Source organism: Bombus affinis, chromosome 5, assembly GCF_024516045.1.
Source record: "Bombus affinis isolate iyBomAffi1 chromosome 5, iyBomAffi1.2, whole genome shotgun sequence".
NCBI classification, from domain to species: domain Eukaryota; kingdom Metazoa; phylum Arthropoda; class Insecta; order Hymenoptera; family Apidae; genus Bombus; species Bombus affinis.
Window position 1 is genome coordinate 1,102,958 of NC_066348.1, and position 21,057 is coordinate 1,124,014.

General features: G+C 34.5%; 2 protein-coding genes across 7 annotated transcripts in view; both read left to right on the forward strand.

The window, feature by feature from the left end:
- The window catches only part of LOC126916236 (neurocalcin homolog), an 80,136-nt gene that overhangs the window by 40,371 nt on the left and 18,708 nt on the right, over nucleotides 1-21,057 (forward strand). The gene's annotated exons all lie outside the window — the stretch shown is intronic.
- Nucleotides 1-21,057, forward strand: part of LOC126916237 (neuronal calcium sensor 2) — a 66,522-nt gene that overhangs the window by 40,201 nt on the left and 5,264 nt on the right. For 4 of the 6 annotated variants that reach the window (XM_050721793.1, XM_050721794.1, XM_050721796.1 and 1 more), the window contains exons 3-6: nucleotides 54-148; nucleotides 16,393-16,511; nucleotides 18,273-18,416; nucleotides 20,583-20,711. In XM_050721793.1, coding sequence (XP_050577750.1) covers nucleotides 16,401-16,511; nucleotides 18,273-18,416; nucleotides 20,583-20,711 — 384 coding nt within the window. In that variant the 5' untranslated portion in view covers nucleotides 54-148; nucleotides 16,393-16,400. The remainder of the gene's footprint in view (nucleotides 1-53; nucleotides 149-16,392; nucleotides 16,512-18,272; nucleotides 18,417-20,582; nucleotides 20,712-21,057) is intronic. The other 2 variants (XM_050721798.1, XM_050721797.1) reach the window with 1 other exon arrangement.

Below are 21,057 nucleotides of genomic sequence, written 5' to 3' on the forward strand. Positions count from 1 at the left end.
AGTTCGCGTATTTACGTACGTACTTTACCATTTTATCGTGTATTCTCTACAAGGGTCCGAAGTATCACGAAGGAGAGAAGCCTGGAATTGCCACGAAACAGCAACAAGGTCTCGTGCGTCGTAAAACTGCCTACGTAGATCGTAGCCGGTAAGATGATTCAAATTATTTCCAACGGCTTGCAAAGCAACAGACTACGAGAGGAACCTACCGCTTTAACGTCTGAAATATCATCGGGTGAAACGAAAGTAATTGTGTGTTCATTCCATTGTTACTTTGGTTGCTTCGCTTAACCACTATTGGTTACCCAGGAAAGATCTGTATTTTTCATTATTTGTACAAAAGTATAAATTTGACATTAATTAATTGTATATAAGGAAAATTGAATTATATATAAGGAAAACAATATTGATATAATACACATATCCATTTTATATTATCATGTATCTATGTTTTTATATTTATTGCCTCATTAAACATTTCTGTAATGAAATATGTTAGATAGAAATTGTCACCCATTCTCGTATCTAGCAATAAAAACTGATGTTATCGTACAAGAGATACATTCGTATTATGAATATTTTATCGTCACGCATATGCATCGTAGCTTGTTTGAGTATTTCTCTTCGAAGCATGCCTTTTTAAACAATCATTTTTCACTATGCAGATTGTTCCATGATCATGCATAATAATACCCTTTTACTTATAAGAGGGTGGCAACGAGCCTAAAGTATATATTTGCTCGCAAAGCCGTTGCAGTTCTAGATAGATCGATATATTACTTTGAAGAAAGTCGAGGCGTTGCTAGTTTGATTATTGTAGTATAACCGAATTCTTAAAACTGTTATCAGATACCACGAGAGAGATACTTTGGTTGAAATTTCTGTTTGTATATATAATATATATATATATATATGTAATAATATGTATAATATATATATATATATATATATATATAATGGTATATATAATACCATTAAACAATATATATCAAAAACGAATTATACTTAAGTGCAAACTTAATGTAAAAGCGATTTAAAAATATTCCTTCTGTTCAGTTCAATCTCCGGTACAACATACAGTGCTTATCCTTGACATTCCAATCAGTTTCTATGCTATGAACTTTCGATACAGATGACTATCTGTCACAAATCGATCTTGAATAATTCATCCCGGCTCCGCAGTCAGGAACTGAGTACCTCTGAAATTACCGTCGTTCAGAGTTGCTTACAAAAACAGAGGGAAGCATAAGTGACTTTGATGGTGTTTCTGATTGTTTCGTATAGATTTACGATGAAAGTTTAATTCGGTCATAAACTTGAAAAATAAAACGATTACGTTAGAATAAGAAAGTATTATTAGAATCAGCTAAATTTCAACATTTTAAAATTCATCTTGGACTGTAGGCAGAATAACCAAGCTTGTTTATGTAATGAGACATATATATGTAATAACGAAAAAATATGTTCAGGTTCACGATGAAAAAATATTAAAATTAGGATAATGACTCGAGTGACTCTGTGGTAGGGTTGTTTGTGTCAGCGAGAAGGTAGCATACATATAAGAATTGTTATGAATCGTTTAATTGCCTTGTGAGAAAACCACGGAACGACGCGCCTTTTCTTCTCGAACTATTTAAACTTGGGTAATGTGGTAGAAGCAATAAGACGATAATATCATCCTCAGCGGCATTATATTGAACATTTCGTCAATTCAATGGCAAGGTAATCCCAACTCGTGAACACCGTTTAATATAGTTTAATATCTGATCGAAATCGAATTGCTCGCCGAGCAAGAACTCTCCGGATCCAGAGCAAATCTCTCCCGATTTCTCCTGCCTCGAGAAAAGTAATCGGACACGTACGATATCAAATCAACCTAGATTATGGAAACGATTGCCCAAAGTAATTGTGTCAAAAATGTTTGTTTAGTATCTCCGTCCGCCTAACAACTAACTTCATCGGGTGAAATTTCTGATATAGATAAAAATGTCATGTTTTTAATATTTTTCAAATCAAACAGTGCCTCGTTCAATCCAAAAATAAAATTGTTACAAAAAAGAACACTTCGTGATATTTCTTGTATAGTATAAAGATTATCATTGAGACTGGCACAGAAAGAAATCTAGCAATTATGTAATACCGACCGGATTGGAATGGCATGACCAGTTTTACGCCTTCTTTGTTTGTATCAAGCACAACGTATTCCGAAGACGGTATACTTGAATATGTATAAATGCCATCGACATCGTTTCTGTCGCTCGTGTTCTAGATCACCTTTAACGTCCCGGTGCCATAGCCTCTATTAACGTTGAATAACGTCAACTTGTGCTCGTTGGTGAAACAAGCAAATGACTTCAATTAAAACATTACTTTTATAGAATAACTATAGATAAAATTAAACGGCCTAAAAGAATCAATTAATGATCGATTCGCTAAGAGTTTGCGTTATTGTATTAAGAATTTATTAATAAATGTCAATTATTTCACAAACAGAATACTTTTGGTAATTGTAAAAGACAGAAAATCTACCATGCTTCATTTTGGTCAGTTTGGTATCTCAAAGTTAATGAAATATACATGTTAAATGTAGTTAAATCATCTTTTATCTAGAAATTTGTGTCTTTAGGTATACATACAATCTTTCGTTTAAATATATAATGATCTATATACGTGTACATTCTAATACAAAATTGGTGAAAGGAACGTTGCTACGCGATGCGAAGTAATCTTAAGATATAAACCTGTTTTAACAAAGCGGATTCTTTGGTATTTAGATTGTGATTGATAGCAAGTACAGAATGTATATTTTCGTTCAGGAAAAACGTTTACTCTGGCGAAAAATCTTTTTATATTACCATGAAGTACCACGCGTTCTAAAGTTAGTCGATGTTCTCAAATTCAAATCATAAGTCGCCTTCACAAAAATAGGTCGAATATAAGGGAGGATAACACCTATACGCGATCAAAAGCTGAACATTGTGTGCCGATGTTGAACTAACGGCCACCCATTCATCGACATTTCTCGTCCTTTCTTGACATTTTCAGACCTTCTAAGAATGTTATGGAAATCTCGGTTGCCTTTCTTGAAAAGCAGCTCTACTTATCCATTACAACCAGTATTCAACGAATCGTGTATTATAGGAAATTATTCAGTTCATTAATAGTTCGAAGTTTTGGAAGAGACAGTTATTTTCAAATCAACAAGAAACTCACGATCACGAGTTCAGTTCTTATATTTTATGATCCTATGTTTACATTTTTTCTTCTTATCTTTGCTTTATAGAATAAAGAAGCCTCGTTTGACGGAAGAAAACTGGAACAGTTTATATGTTGTAATATTATTTTTGTTTTCATGTACTTTTATTTCCCATGTGAAAAACATTTTCTCATATTTAAACTCTGAAGTTCCTTCCTTTTCCCAAGAAAATGAAACATTGAAATTCTTTCTTATCAGTCTTTTTCACTCGATTTCCTTCTCAATCCCAGTCCTTTCATACTTCCTGAAAAGCTGCGCATTCGCGGATTCATTCACATACTTTTTTTCGATTCGGTAAAGAGTGATTCCTGCAGAAATATTCTTATTCTTGCAAAAAAAAAAAAAAAAAAAACAAGTATCGAGCAATTAAATTTTTTTTTAAAGGGCTTAATATCTGTTACTGTCTTCATATTTATTACCTATCAACAGAAACAAGATCACAAATAAATGGTGAAATTAGTCATTCTATTTGACCTGCATATGTTCAAGTATACATGTACGGCCATACCGCTGAAAGGGTTAAACTTGACGTGAAAAATATGCGACCGCGGAACACGCTGGCAAAACCGCGTCACTGTCTGCAAACAGCACTGCTATACTATTTGTAACAAGGATCTATCTGCGAGCTCGGTGCATGTACCGAAGAGGTTTCTCCATTCTGACTCCAAATTGGCCATTATGTCAATTGTGCGGTTAAGAAGTATCACACGCGCAAAAAGAAATACGGACATATGGAAAGCGCGTAAACATCCCTTCTTTTTTTGTCGTTAACAAACGATTTACATATTACAAATGATAGAAGCTGTATGGCGATAAAGGTTCCACTGATAGACAAATCTACTACACGTTTTCAATTCTATTACCTCTCTGATACTAGAATTCTGTTTGTTTTCTAAAAGAAAATTATTTTACGATTATTTTTACTTTTCTAATCTCTTTTTTAAATCGACGTTTAATGTCACAAGTCACATGTACACGACAACGAAGATTGTATTAAACAGAGCTCTCTGTGTAATTTTCATTTCGTTAATTCCTAAAAAAGTACGTTTGCATAAACAACCGTGCTATAGTAATTACTCGAAATAAATAGAAATAACTTTGAGTTAGGAGACACGAAATTGTTACGTACTGCGAAATAGACTGAGCGCGAGATAATTCATGTATTACACATAGATTTGTATTTCTTTGACAATTTTATGAGCTTCTATGATTACTTACCGAGGCGTTTGCGCGTTAAATCTCTGCTCGCACTTACAGTCACTTGATGTTTTTCCGCATCAAGGCTTTCCAGGTGTTTAGAAAAAAGCATATGCAGCTCGTAACGAGATTCGTAATTGCACTCTCCTAGAAAGCTAGTGCGTGTATCCAATTTTCGTTAATAATTGCGCGAACGTCATAAAGTACATAACAAACAAAATTGCCGGAGATTCAGACAGAAATATCGTTCCATTGACAAAGCACTTTTGTTAAACCTCTGAAATTTTAACCAGATTTAATGCGATATAATTTAGGACATTTTATTGCTTTTTTAACCTTGATTTATTCTCTATTAGTTTAATTGTATTTAATCCAACAATTGTTCGTATCTCACTTTTTGAAAGCAGGTAGACAGAATTGAAACAACTAAAAGCTGTGTCTTTCTGGAAACATCAGATTCATAAATCTAGAGCTTGCGTATGTGCAGTGAATGAAATACTATCCGAAAGAGAAAGCTATTGAAACTATCAAACAAATGTTTCTACAAGCAAAGTTTTGAGTTATTTTTAACCAGCTGGTTAAATGTCTAGTTCCTATACCGTATATACTACCTGTATTCAGTCGTAAATGAAAAATCTAAATAAACGTATAACATTACAAGGAACTATTTTAACAATTCATAGAAAATTATTTGAAGCATTGAGAGCAATGGGATTAGTCTGCTCTAACATAACATTTCACATTTCAAAAACTTTAGTTAGCCTAGTGCTACATTTTGGTCGGAAACTTATTGGAACAATATGTATACTGAAAACTTGGTGAAAATTGACAGCTCGAAGTAATATTGGCAGATATGACTTCGTGGGATTTTTATACTTTTTACGAGACACTCGAGGGTAAAACGGGGGTTATATAACGAAAAAGGGACGAGAGGAAGGGAAAGTCCCAGGAGAAGCATTTGAGGAGGAACCATCCGATTCCGAGAAAATTCATGAACGTTGAGTTGACGACCCTAGTGAACGAAGAATATAAACAATACTATGAATATTGCAAACGGTGATACATATCTACCAAATATGTTCTTGTAAATATTATATGATTGCAAAGGAAATGACCAAATTGATAATCAAACTGTCACCGTTTACTACTTTCTCAAAAATCATATCAATCAAGTAATGATTCAACAGATTCAATATCTTTTAACACTTGTAAAACAATTTTATAATTATCACAATTAATATTCTTAATTGAGGCAATGAAATTTACATTACTATATCTTAGAGTTTTTCATACGCTACACTGGAAAGATTCAAAACATTTTATATATTCGTATAAATATTTAAATTTGTATTGTACATAAAAAAGTATTACAAGAACCTACCAATGTTCCTTCAAATTAGGGTTAATTAGGGAAAATTATTACCTAGTCGTGTATTTTTTAGCACTAGATAGAATTCCACATGGAATCTGAGTTTCAGACTGTATTATATAAAGTAGAGAGCATAGCCAGTGACGAAAATGGTTGCGTTCGCATTTGTACAAGTACACAAGAAAGAAAATGCGGTATCGCGGACGTGTTGACATACTCATCAAAACCGTGAAAGGGTCGGAGGCTTGCGGATAAGCAATCTACAGGGAGTGTGTATCCACAAAAGGATCCGGGACACGTCTACATGGTGATTTTGTAAGATTTGAAACAACCGTTTCGAAGCTCGAGGATTTTCCAGAACGAGCCCCAGGATCTTTTCTCGGAAAAAATAGTGCTCAGTAAATTCTTATAGTTTGCGAGAACTAGTCTTGTTACCAACTTTGAATCCCACTTGGACCAACGAAAACGAATAGAGCGAGGCGTCGAAAGTTGCTATTACGTCTTACGAACGGCAGATTACATTTCTAATTTTAGAAGACATCTCGTCACATAATAGTTTTCGTCCAGAAAATATATCTTCAGTGTCCAATTTTCAATATTTTTAGAAACCACACATGGATAATGTCTATAAGAAAACAGTTTTAGTCAGACTATGAAATCTACTTTCGTTAATTTTCAAAACATAAAAGTACTATTTTATACTTATTTCGAGTTGGAAAATAAGAGCGTAGTCGCACGGAAAGAAATCGCAGCAACTTTCTGGATCATCTGACAGAGCAGTACAAAGCCAAGTGCTCTTACATAAACAAGTGATAATTAAAGCGGTGTATCACGATACTTTCATTAAAATACGTATTATATCCTCACAAAGGGAAACTTTAGTGTTCTATACCGAGAATTTTAATGCACATAGACGCTATATTGTAATGAGAGGAGGTGGTGCTCTCCCTCTTGCAATTGTTCGTGACTCACTTCATTTCCTTATTCGCTCATCACTCTTTCTCTTTTCTTTTTTCTCACTTTCACAGTTTCTCACCACGAAAATTTAATAGAACAATGACTAACGAATCTCGCTATTTATGCCTCGATCTATTATTATATAACGCGTAATATAGACCCCTTTTCTTTCTACACACTGTTGGCAACGTTCGTACATTTGTGTAACGTATCTGGAAAATTCTTCTTCTGAAATACCATTTACAATCTTTAATTTGTACTGCTGTATGCACCAATACGACAAGTGGCTTTTGTTACATACATAATGCCACGTCTTACAGCTCAATGGTTGTCTCTGCATTTTTGGTTCGTAAATCGATTACTGCCACCGACCATCGTTTTCCTCCTTCAAACTTATGTATAAATGTAGTCATGGAAAGAACTCGTTTTGAGGACGCGAAATTAAATAATAGCATAGTGTATATAGTATATACTCTAAACAGTGAACAATAAATTTTTCTCTATATGGCAACAGTCAGAGGACTTTTTGAGTGCACCGCATAATCCTATATAAAATAACGAGAGATGCATTAACTTGTATAATAAGGTCGTTCGTTTTTCACAAGGAAGGCTTTTAAATTTAAATTGATAATAGAATCGCATTCATTTTTTGATATGGTTCGGAGAGGTAGGTACTCCACGAAGTTCACAGAAATATTAAAAAAGAATGCCATTGACAATTATTAAGAGATAGCAAATTAATTAATTGTTATCTAAGTAGATCTGGTATAAAAGTAACGATCCTTATCGCTCTTAAAGGAATTGAAACAAACTTATCATACAACCTAATGTGAACTTGTCTGCGTCGCGATGTTTTTTATTTGATACGTAGTTTATCGGAACATTTTTCAGATGAATATTTTACAGTTTCCCACATGTCAAATCAAATTCGAATACACGTTCGATAAACACGTCCGCCCTATTTTTCCGTGGCTGTATCGATCTCGTCACCACTATCGATGAAACACAGAGTTCCGATAGCAAACTAACGAGTTTATTTTTAACGTAGTTGAAGAAGAACCTGCAGAGCGGCCGTGTGCATGCACTGTACCGGTAAATTATAGCGACTCCCGATGACTCTTAATTGGTTGAAACAAGTCGGTTTTGCGGTCGATCGATCGAAGGATACGATAAAACGATTCGGCTTGGAGTTTCCTGAGTAAAAACAATCGAGTTGTATCTCGTTTTATTTCTTCTTTTTCAGGTCGTTTAGCATCGTAAAAATAGCAAATTTTTTATTCCGAAGAATGAAAAATAACAAAAGCCAAGTATGCAGACACGATGCAACGTGGCTCCTGCTCCGCTGCTTTCCTTTTAAAACTTTTCTGAAGCGTTGTACCCTTATTGTAGAAACTTCTCAACTTGCCATCAACAAAATCCGTTGTTCATTCGTTTCTTTTACAAGGATGAATTAAAGAATGAAATTGCAGAGTTACACTACCGAGAAATTGGTGCTTCCGATTCGGAGGAAATTGGAATATCTCGAAAGCTTCGCTTAAAAAACTTCTGCTATGAACAAGTATACTTTTTGCACGTTAAAAGGATGCAATCGAGTTTGGTGGTAAAGTAATTTCACGTGTCGGTATAAAAGCATTCGAATCTATCCATCTATGGCTGTTGTCCTCTATACAGAATTAAAAGTAGAACAATCCTATCAAATTGAAAACAAATTTGGCAACCAGATAAAATAAAATAAATAAAGTAAAAAAATTTCCTATTTTGAGTATAGTTTCCAATGCTGGTTACGTCGTACTATTATTTGTTAAATTCGAAACTACGAAAAAACAAAATTTTATTTATACAAAACTTTATAGTAGAAGCAGTTGAATATAGAGATCCAAGGAAGGCATTAAACTGTTTTTGTAGATATTGATCCATAAATTTGTACCGTTAAATTGAGTGCAGTTCGATTGACCATAACGCGAAGCGAAGATTTCTATTAAACTGCGGGAAGTTTTTTATTTCCATACGGCAGCTTATCGATTACCGTTCAGCTTTGTTATCTACATGTGAATGGACCCAGGAAATGGGAATAGCGATACACGCTTTCCTGTAAAATAACGTGCAACTTGTCGAGTATGCCAATTTCTACATTGTTTCTCTCTTTACTGGCACAAAGAAAGCTGTTTAATTACTTCAAAATCTTGGACAAATAATTTGTAAAATTTCCTGTATAACGAGAACACAGACAGATGGCAAAACACAGATATAAGTTACTAAATGTTCTATTCTCTAAGCTAGAGAAGTCTTTTAGACTAGAACTTATCGATCACAACAAATTTTTATCAAAATGCCCGCTAAAATATAACATTTAATTTGAAACGTAACTTTTTGGGTGTGAAACTTGGTTAAGAATCGTAGAAACAATGTTCTTCAAAAACATCACCAAAAGAAGAAAACGTAACGAATGCTTCAATTCGATATCTTTCTTATTTTTAGAAACTTCAATAAGATACTTTAGAAGTTCGTTTTAAATAGCTTAATGTATCGGAAAATAGAAGCATCACTTCCTGTGAAGTATTTAGCTGTGAATATCCAGCTGTGGTATGTCACTCAAAAGTCATAGTGGGTTTACGCTGGGTTAAAGGTCGAGAGTTAAGAAAGTTATCTGTTCATCCATTGAGTTAGGAAACCAGAAGCCAAAGTAGAGTATGTCTCCAATCCAACGAGTATGTCTTCAATGCTATCCGATGTGACTTCCCACGATAGACCATGTTAGTGCAACGGTGGACATATCCATGATATGTCTGTTTATAATATCTAATGCTTCACTGGAGCTACTGCTTGTGTTGTAAGCGGAGGAAATTCATGTGACAAGACCCAATGTCGACGATACGTGTACTGACTATCTATGACTATTCTAGGTCTGATATTAATACATAATTTTGTGATTTTTGTACACTCCCATAATACTAATTTACCAGAAGTTTACATATATAAAGGATTTGTCTAAAAGATCATTATTTATACGCATAGTTTATCATTTTGATTGTGTATTGGGGATCTTCTAAAAATATTAAAATATTTCGTATCAAATGATGTTATCGTAAAGTTGTTATCGTTATCCATCATCTACTTGAACGATACTGCTCTTTTATTTGACGTCATCGCTCAGTATCTCAGTCTTTTCGTATTTTTATACTTTTTCTTTTTCTTTCGATATCAAATATCGTCCACGTGTTAACAGATTTGATGGTATCTGGATTTAAGGCTACAGATATCTACATGTATATTGATTGCAGTTGCTGCGCGTCTGCGTGCGCCGGCCAATGCAGATCGCTGTCGCATCATTTCCTTTCCAGCTCAATCTATCTTTCGGGGGTTGGGCAATAGCTTTAAGAGTGAAAACCGGGGCTGTCGATCCTTCAGTATTTATGACTTTCCGCATTACGACCGTTCACTGTTTTGCTACAAGTCATTTTTATTCCAAACAGCTTGGTTCCGAAAATCTACAAATTGAAAAATCAATTACCGGCAACCATAAATCAACCGTGACCTTAGATCACAAAATTTGACGACTTTATTTACATGTCCCTAAAAATAATTTTAATATAAATCGCGACTGTAGTTAGTGGAACATCATATGTAAAAGACATTTTTGTTTAAAAAATTTTCTGAAATTTCTGCATTTTCTTCAAGGCATGATTTCATCCCCTAAAATCGCATTATGATCCTGAAAAAAAGTAGATTTGTGTTGCGGTTGACCTACTCTACTTGCACACAAAGTTTCGTACTTTTTTCAATTTCCGGGTTCCCTAACTTTCCTGTCAGATGCTAAATAATGATGCTGAGGCAATTACCGTGTATTTGCAACGAGGTAATAAGCAATGTGTTATCACTAGACTGCGGATGTTTTTCCGTTCAAATCTACATATATTTTTGTCAAAATGATTAAGAATATTTAACAATAATAAATAAAGATTTCACCTAGTGAATATTATAATGTGTAATTTCCTCTGATAACCTGATTTTCTGTAGCGTTCTAAGTATAAATTAACTGTAGCGCTTGAATTTATTGTACTTTTTCTGGTAATCCTATTTTCTCTTTGAAGCAGTTCTAGTTAGCAGTGGAGATTTACAAAGTGACAACAAAGACTTTGCTGCTAATTGTCTGAATTTTACATGAATCTGATACCCTGCAATTCAATAATTTAACTGTGGAGAATTAAATACCGCAAAATGGATACCGTTGAATTTAACGTCTCTAAATGTCTGTTATAATCGTATTAATTGCAGAGGTTATTTCAATATAAATGATTTCTACCCTAAGAAAATTAGGTTTGTGTCTCTCTATTGTTCCTTCCTGGGCCTTCAGAAAGCTGATGCTAATATCACTCATGTAGCTAGATTTATGAAAGTTCTCCTGTAAGAATAAAATAATGCATGTGTATATTATACAAAATTCTAGTCTTCAATCGATGAAATTGAAGTCAAACTTCAGGAGCATGTATTACTCACCTCAACAAGCAAAAAGGTCTTAATGAATGTGGGTCGAAATATCATTAGTTTCGCAGTTACAACAGTTTTTATCAGTAAAGTGTTACTTGCGTCTGACTATAACATATGTTCAGTTCGGTCCATTTTAACACACACTTTAGTGTGTTTCTTTGTGAAAGCACACACACGTTGGAAGATTCCTAACTGTTTTCTCTCATCTGCCGCCAGCAGTTTCCGATTCTTTGTCTCAATTCGCTTAACAAAATAAGTGGTTCACTGAACATTATACTTTTAAAATGGCCCCACAGATAAAAGTTTAGGAACTTGTACTATCGTTTATGAACCACAGGGCACCTACAAAGAAAGTAACCCAGCTATTAAGTTAGTTTAAAAATAGATCCATTGAAAATAAGCGTCGCTTGTTCGAAAAATAGCGTCAAAGTTCGCTATCCGAAAATATCTATAAATGACATCCTTTTTGTACGTTTTGAGGATTTTATATAAACCTACTTTATTGAAGCTTATGCTCAAAATTCGCAAGTTTTCCGTGATTTATGGGATGGCAGTGTAAATCTGCTGAACATAGCAGCTATGCCACGAGCCTGGCACGCCCAACCTACTTTTCACGAAGCTTAGTGCTCAAATGTTGTTTCTTACTTCTACAAAAGTGAGGAATGGTGCATAAACTATTTGTTGCCTACATTTCGAGAGATAAGGGTTGCGACAAATCAAATAACGTACGTTCTAGGAAGCACAGATATGCTGCTTCTGTTAACCGATTTAGTAAAACGAGTGGCCCAAACAGTTAATCGCCAAACTTATGCTATTATAGGGTCATAGTCGAAAATGTTTTATAACATCGAAACGAACGATTAAATTACGGAATTTCTTGTAACATTGCTTATCAGTAGTTCCTGTACGACTAGTCTCAGAGATTCATTAATATGGTCATATTCGATAGCTCCCTCGCAATAGGGATATTACTGTCCACTACTAGTCATTACAAGCTAGTATATAATAAGCTCCCAGTAGTACAACTACCAAAACCCATACACTACTTGGAATCGACAGTATATTATTGATCAACTAACTTGATCCAAGACAAGGGATATATCAAAATATCTATATATCTTACAAAAAATATATTATACATTTATTTGCGCTGTAAGATATTTTTTATTATAAAACTTTATTCATTCTTATTAATGAACAGCGTATATCGTATTCACAAATCAAGTTGTATGATACACGATCCTATAATGAATGTTGCCCACTAAATTAATCTTGGGTAATTGGTTTGATCGGATGAGCGATGAACTGGATTGATATAGAAGGTCCGATTTATCGACTATAAATTTCTCCATTCTGATGAGAATCCGAATGTGACTTACTAAATTATTCGAATCGATTTCTTGTGCGTGACTGGTTTCTTTTTGCGTTTTATTTCAGTGTTTGATTGTGACATTCCTTGGCATATTTTGTTAGTTTTCTTTCTCTTCTTTTCTTTTTGCCTCTTATTCTGCTGGTTCTCTTGCCTCTATTGCTCTTGATATCTCCTTAACATGCTTCAGATTCCCTCTCAATTTTCGTTTCTTGTCAAAAACGCAACCGTATGCCGCGTGTGCTGATAGACGAGAATCTGTATCTTTGTTCCTTTCATATATTACTAGATATTGGTTTGCCTTCGAGGATTCAATGCTCCAATGAATTCTCTTTCTTGGCTTTTACTTTCTTTGTACGATTTCTATATTATTGGTGTCTGAAGCATCTAACTCATTCAATAGGTACATCTTCGTCATTCGTTACTTTGCCATTAATTTTTATGCTTATGGAATTTCCTTCATGTCTATGATTATGCTGTTATGCATTCTTTTGTCGATTATCTGCAACCACCTGGTCTGAGAATATCTGCGATATGTCTATCGAACATAGAAGATATGAAAAATTCTGTGTCAGAAGTTTCATACAAATATTTGCTATATTGTCTCGTTATCTCTTTCCCCAGAAAACTCCTCAATTGTGAAGAATTGTTAAAATCATGTTCTACCATTTATTTCTACAATTAGCGTTTATGGATACAAAGTATTATTAACATTAAATGTGAAACGAAGTAACCTATGTAAGATTATCATTTAAATAGAACATTACGTGATACGTAAATGACGAGACGAAATTATATCCGAATACCTGACCCAACGTAAGGTACACAAAATTGTCATTTGAATAGAATATTACATAAAACGTGTTCAGTAACAATGTACAGTTCTAATAATTTAACAGTAATGGGACCATGAAAGTTTGTCTTATTAAGGTCTACCTACTGGCTTGAGCATCTTACTGTGTTCCTCTACTTTCCATCTACTGTTCTAATTTTACAATTTGTCGTCAGGAAATTCCCTAATATTTAGACAACCAAGATATGTACATGTATTCCCATGGAACGAAGAGACAGTGAATCGTGGAATACTTGATTTCCTTTGACACGTTTAAGCTTGTTTCTTTGGTTTACAGAGTTGCAACGTCCATTTGACGCTTTAATCCACTTCACGATTCTCTTGGGTAGAAAATAGAGAACGAAAGACAAGAACAGCTGGAAGACAGCGAGACTCAAAGAGGACAAATAAAATTTGCCGAGAAATGTACTTAACCGATTAGTACTAACGATACTAAATTTTCAAAGAATCCAAGAGCCACGAGCTGAGATTCTATCCCGAGAATGAAAATTGATAATATATGTGGCGAAACTAAAACCTAAAACTTGGAACAGTCAACTCCTTGCCCCATAATATCGACTCATACTCGCGACATAAAACTTCTACGACTTGAAAAGTACTCGTAGAAAATATCCTCGCCAACAAAATTTTCTTTGAAATTTTAATACGTCCGTTGTTTCTCAGATTATCACTTGTTTCTAAATAATTTACGATCGCGTTTGCTCAGCCATTCCCATTCATAAATTTTATACGCATCATTCTATAAAATCAATGTTATAAAGATACATGAAACGGCGTGGATACATTCACAAATTTTAAAAACTTGTTAAGCTTTAAAAACATCCTTGATTTCTTTACATTTACTTAGACTAAGACGACTGTCTTTGTGACTGAAACCAACGAAAGATTATGTCACTCGAGAATAGCGACTCGTCACGTTGATGGTAGCCAGACCGATAGGAAACAATGGGATTTCCTAACGGCTCTCTTCTCCACCGATTCGTCGATTTTCTTCTGTTCAACTATGGCGCAAACTGTGTCACTTTCCCTGCGTCCTTGTGTGCTGCTATAATACATACCAATGATACTCCCGGTATTATAAGCGCAGTAATACGGCCGTAGACGTGAATGTAATTGCCAATACGCGACGCTCTCAATGGTGACACGTTCATTGTTTACCGCTGTGATCCTTTTCTACGAATGATCGACGAACGATACGAAGCATCAAGCCAGACTTGAACAATGTTTCTTTGTTGCTTTTTCAAACAAAAGCTTTTAAGCATTTGTGTTTGCAAAGATTGATTGCTTTCTTATACTTTCTTCTCTGTTAAATGCATACATTTTTATTGTCTTTTAAGTAGATAAATATCTATAAGATGAATTATGAATTAAAAAATAGATGGTCCATCATATCTAAGAAATTTGGATTAATAGCGTCGAAGTAACTCGTCTTTACCGCCCAACAGGTTGAATAGACTCAGGATCATTAAAAAATATCTTGTACCATCTAAAAATTCGTGTTCACGACACTATTCGATCTACGATTTCTGTTATGGCGTAACGAAATTTTACACTAAATTTGGTTATATGATGTTTGTTCAATATTTGTTTCATTTTTATAAATTATATCAGACGTAGCTATATGTAAGACACGTAATTAATCTCTTAGGCAAGAGCTTAATCCAGTAAGTAGTCGAGGAAACGGGTGCAATTCAATTGACATAGATCGGTGTCGTCTTTACAGCGAGGTCTCCTGATGTGTGCGTTGTGTTAATTATGTCCTACATTTACTTCGCGTTACACGAGACCTCATCGTTGGTCCGTCGTTGCACGAAGGACCTCTGATACGCGACGTGTTAGCGTGCCATTAAATCCTGCTAGAGTAGCGTAATCGTTATACAGTAGACATACGTATTTATGATAGATCTTCTTCTATATCTAATGAATAACAAGTATTTGTAACAAATCTTTCCGATCTTTTTTTTTCTTTCTCATTCCCCAACTCTTTCGCAAGAACGAAACTGGTTGTTTATCGACCATTTTACCAACTAATATTTTTAACTGCTGCGTTGTGTGACGTATTCTAGTAGATCATGAGTTGTGCATGGCTAATATTTGCACGGCCATTGCTAACTAGAAGATCAGTAAATCGCAAACGTGACCATAATTTACGCGTTCAAGGCTCTTATTTATGAACAAACTGCGGATATTTATGCATTTATGACGATTTTGAATATGTGAAAATAAACAACGATCTGCAAAAATGGAAAAAAATCTGAAATAAAAATACCTATATTGCGATATTTTTTTTGGTAAAAAATAAAGTATATTTTACAATAACGCACACTTATCTAATAGATACAAAAAGAAGGTAATTCTCTGATGCCGCAGTTTATGACGCAAGCAGAAAATACACAGTTAACTGTCTGTCGGATTCTAATACCATTTTAAGATAGTCTAATTCTTAGGCAAGTCACGAGCTGCCCCGACTTCCTCCCTTCGCACGTGGAAAACGAAACTCTTTCAGCCGACGAATCAACTTGCCTTGAAGACTGCCTCTTTCTTAAAACTTTTTATTCGGATCGTGTATTGGCTACTCATTACGACATTATTTTACGTTTCTGTTCCTCTGCGGCTTTGCGCGTGCTTATGCTTTCAATGACGTTCTTTCTATATAAATACACTCATGGCAACTTCCTCTCTTTCTCTCTCGTTTACTTATTCATTTACATTGCTCCCTATTTACTCTCTAGGACACGTTTTCTATCTCTCTTCGTTTTTATGTTCCTTCTTTCTCCCTCGAGTATTTTCCAAAAGCTTTTACGACACAGGTTCGACAACGATAAAAATTCTATTATTAGTAATAATACAGAAGAAAATTAATAATTGGTAATAATAGTAGCACGCGTTATTCTTTGTTGTAGATTTCAAAATGGGTTGTTTCGGCAGCAAAGATAAGTTGAGCAAAGAGGATATGGATTTCCTTAAATCACATACAAAATACGATGAAGCAGCTATAAAAGAATGGTACAGAGGATTCAAAGTAAGTGTACATTTATTTCATATTAACGTTATAGATTTATTCTTTCTACGTTTATCATTATGTATTAACGATAACAATATCGTGTCCCTGTCTAAACTATACTTTAAATTGTTACGTTTATCAACATTCTATCAAGTATAATCTGTTATGCGCTCAAACTATTTACGAGCTATGAAAGTATCTATTGTTAAAAGTAAAAAACGAAGAAGAAAATATTAATAGAAACGTAAATCAATGAATCTTTGATCATTTATGCTATTGCGGCCATTATTGATCGCTAAATGAGACCTATAGAAAGAATATGAAATATCTTCAAAGTTCGCTCTCTTAAACGGTTTATCGGGTATAAATTCGATTCTTGAAAGATTCTCTTCTTGTCCATCGAGACAGCCCCTTGAGTATTTGCTCGAGTTTATTCAATCAGATAAAGATAAATAATCCGCATTAGTTTGGACTGAATAAGTTTTCATTGGCTTCTTCGAAAAGTGCATAGTCCTAGCCTTAATTGGACTTTAAACAAATTCTAACAATCCCGATCAAAATGTTCAATTCCTCGAAAAAGTTAATTGCTCGAAGTTTCTCGGATAGTTTAAACAGTTCAAGCAAAACCCATGCACGTCGTACGAACAAATTAAACTAAGCAAATTGTCCGTTACCGTTGGACATGTTTCAACTCATTCCATATACGTATACCTACCTATCTCGCGCAAACTTTCTTGCTCCTCAATTGCAGTACTTGAGTTTTCCAATCGAAAATTAAATAAACGAGTTTTAGTAGTTTACATGTTCGATCTCCTACTATTCTATCAGTAACGGGCAATTTCGTTCGAAAAGTGTAAAAGACTTTGGCCTCAGAGCTTTGTTGCATTCCCTCTCATTCTCTTCTCTTTCTCTCTTTTTCTCTCGTCCTGTAAATGCGTACGCGTACGCGTAACCACCAGAGAAAATCGGTTTTTCACACTCTATTTCCGTTTTTAGCAAAACCATCAACGTCGATATAACTGTAAAACATCGTCTAACTCAAACCATTTCACTGTTAGTATATAATCTCTTTACAAAGAGTGAGAAACACCATTTAGTGCAAACGAATTCTGTATTTTTAAGCGACGAATTTGATTGTACCATTAGATTTGACAGAAATCTATTTGGTTGAATAACCCTTACTAATTACGTTGGTTTTTCTTAGCGAATATTTTACCTATTTATATGCAGATCTACAAGAAAATTGATTTTGATTTATAAATTACCAAGTCGCAAAATATCTCTCGTACTAAGGAACCAGAAATACTTGACAGAAGATAGATACAAAGATTATTCTACAATTATACATGTACAGCTCACACGTGTATTCGTCATATATATATATATATATAATAGTAGAATCATTAAAAAGGACGATTAAAATGTTTTTTACACTAAGAGGATTTTAAAATAACTACATTGCTATGACATTTGCTTGCGTAACAAGTAACGCGTAAAGTGTTACTTAATTGCTCATCTCGACGTTAACTTCTAACTATATTACACGCAAACAATTTATGTATACATTACGGAACGAATTGCGTATATAAATAAATTTCTGTATTTTTTTAAGAAAATTTCTTAAAATTGGTTATTTGACTTTCTAAGTAAAATGAGAAAAAATTATATCCTTGCAATCAATATGATAGTTTTGGTTTTGAAATAAAATTGCATAAGCATAATTTTCCTAAATAAAGGTACAGTCAGACACACAAACACTTGTTTTTCTTTACGTTATAGCAAGATTGTCCAACTGGTAGATTAGCGCCAGCAAAATTTGTCGAAATGTACAAAATGTTCTTCCCATCTGGCAATGCGCAAGAATTCTGCGACCATGTTTTCCGTACATTCGATATGGACAAAAATGGCTACATCGATTTTAAGGTAAGATGAGATCTCCTCAAATTGATCTTTATTTTTACTATTATGTTCCTTCGCGAATGGAGAAATGCGTCTTTTGTCAAGAATAATACACGCAAGTATATATGCTAAGAATAGGACTTGAAAGCTTCTGGTACTGCAGTTATTCTGCATGATTAAACTTTCTCACTTTTTAAACCGTTTTGAACTATGAACGTTCCGTTTCTAAAGAAATATTTTAGTTTCGATACTTCGCTGACTAGCGTTTTTCTCAAAAGAATTACGCGATTTATTCTCATGCATAGAATGCAAAAGAATTTGCGTTTATAAGCGAGGCAAGTAAGTCATATTCTTATATAAAGTAGAAGATACAAAGCTGACGAATAGATTTGAGTAATGTTTATTGTACAATACAAAATTATCGTACACAAAATATTGTTACAAGATTCGGTTTCATCTCCATTCATATTACAGAATATTCTGATTATTCTTTCTGCTTAATCAACATCTGATACACCGATATTCTTAATTTTTTGCCACGATACACGTCGAATTTGATATTCCACACTGCGGCTCCCTTTATCTCTGAGATCGTTTAGGTGAAACTGAGGTCTCTGGATCGCCATTGCATCAGACACAGTCGTGGACAAAACCACGGACAAGTGACATTAACAGTCCTTACTACGTAGTAGGAGGCAACGACAATTCTCTACATCCACGAAATACCATACCAACCTCACATCCCTTATCCACATAGGTATGGCTTGCCTACCAATCTCTGAATATGCAAACACACTGAAAAATATGCAATACTCAACGAGCTCAGTAATTATTTTATAGGAAAGACATGTAAGAGGTGTACGACCAGTATTTTCGCGAAGACGATATATAACTGATATTTTAGAAATTAAATAAATTCTCTCATTTTTCTTGGAGATAATAATTCTCAGTTTCGCTTCGAACGGTGAAAGACTGAAAAAAAAGTATACGAGTTTTATTAAATTCAAAAGGGTATAGAGCTAAAAGTTGCGATCCTTAATATACGAAAAAGAAAAAAAGGTACATTTCAGTAAAATTCTAGTAGAATAAATGGTTACGAAATAACATCAACGACCTATCAACATTGCCGTCAAATACATCTGCAAATACAAAGGTCTTTAGAAAAGGCTACCTACGCCAGTGATACATAGTATAGAGAAGTAGCCGATGGCAGAAATTTGCCAGAGGGGCCAGCACGTCGATGGGGTCAATACGAGAAGTGGAGACACTTCGGAGGTCAGGAAGAGCAAAGAGCCGACTCGCCCTCGACTTCGTTCTTTAAAACCCTCGCCGTTTGTCTACCTCAGGCGTCAGATGACCTAGTTCAACTTTACTATATCTTCAACGGCGATACTCGAAATTCTCTGCGAACCTGACGTAGAAGCGTCAAGGTATCCAAAGATTAGCGCATCCACTTTCTTAATACTGTATTCTTCCTTAAAAAGCTGTTTTTTCTTTAACCTCATGAGCAGCTGTTCCATCTTTACTAGCTTCCGGGATATACCAGAAAATGTTTTTTCAACTTCTGACAGTGAAAGTAAACAGTTCTCAAAGTGAGATTATACGTCTCATGAGCGTTAATTGTAAAAAAATCTACTTTAATCGGTAGATGAACAGTGTCTTGAACAAGATCAAAGGATGGGGGATCGTTGCAGGGTCGAGCGACGTTCCTTACGCGAGTGAAACAAACATTTAACAAACTAAAAATATTGAATGGAGCGTTCTTTCGAGCCTCAGGAGAATTTATCGCACTTTACTATGTAATAATTTAGTTACCTTAGAAGCCAAGGATGGTGTCCAGAGCCTCGCTGAAATTGGACTGATATCTTGAGTCTACATTTATTTCTTGGAACTAAGAAACTATCGTCAGTAACTTTTCTGTTATCCACGAAGAGTTTCGAATTATTAACAGAACAGCAGCGAGGAAAAAGAAATACGTGCACATCAATTGTATTATGAATTTCAAATGTACAGCTGTGCATATTTTATTATAAATATAAATCGTGTAATATGAAGTGTTATGAAGTCTACATTATTACTCGCCGACAAGAAAATTAAATTGTGTTATTATACAGAAATAAAATGTCAATATCAGTGACTACACGGATATTACCGACCTTTTATTACAGAAATCGTAATGTTTTATTGCAGGAATTTCTATTGGCCATCGATGTAACGTCTAGCGGGACGCCAGAAGAAAAACTAAAGTGGGCTTTCCGGATGTATGACGTTGATGGAAATGGCGTCATTGATATTCAAGAAATGACTAAGATCGTTCAGGTATTATGTGTTTCACATTGATATATATTTCTGTTCTAACAGATAATAGCGAAATGTTTTATATCTTTTTCCTTTTGTTTTACACTGGTCGTACGTTTATAGCTTAGAGATAAGATAGGGTAAAAAGATTACGTCACTTCACGTTAAATCGTTTAGTTTTTATGTTGATATCAATGAATTTTTCAAGATGAAGTATGACACTGAGTAGATGCAAAGAGAGGTTAAAAAGAGAGATTCGCCGTCAGTTTGCCAATTTCAAATTTATTAAAAAAATAAAAAGCTTCGAATTTTCCAATTATTGCCTATTTTTATGATAACGGGCTCTACTTACGAACTTTCATCTCGA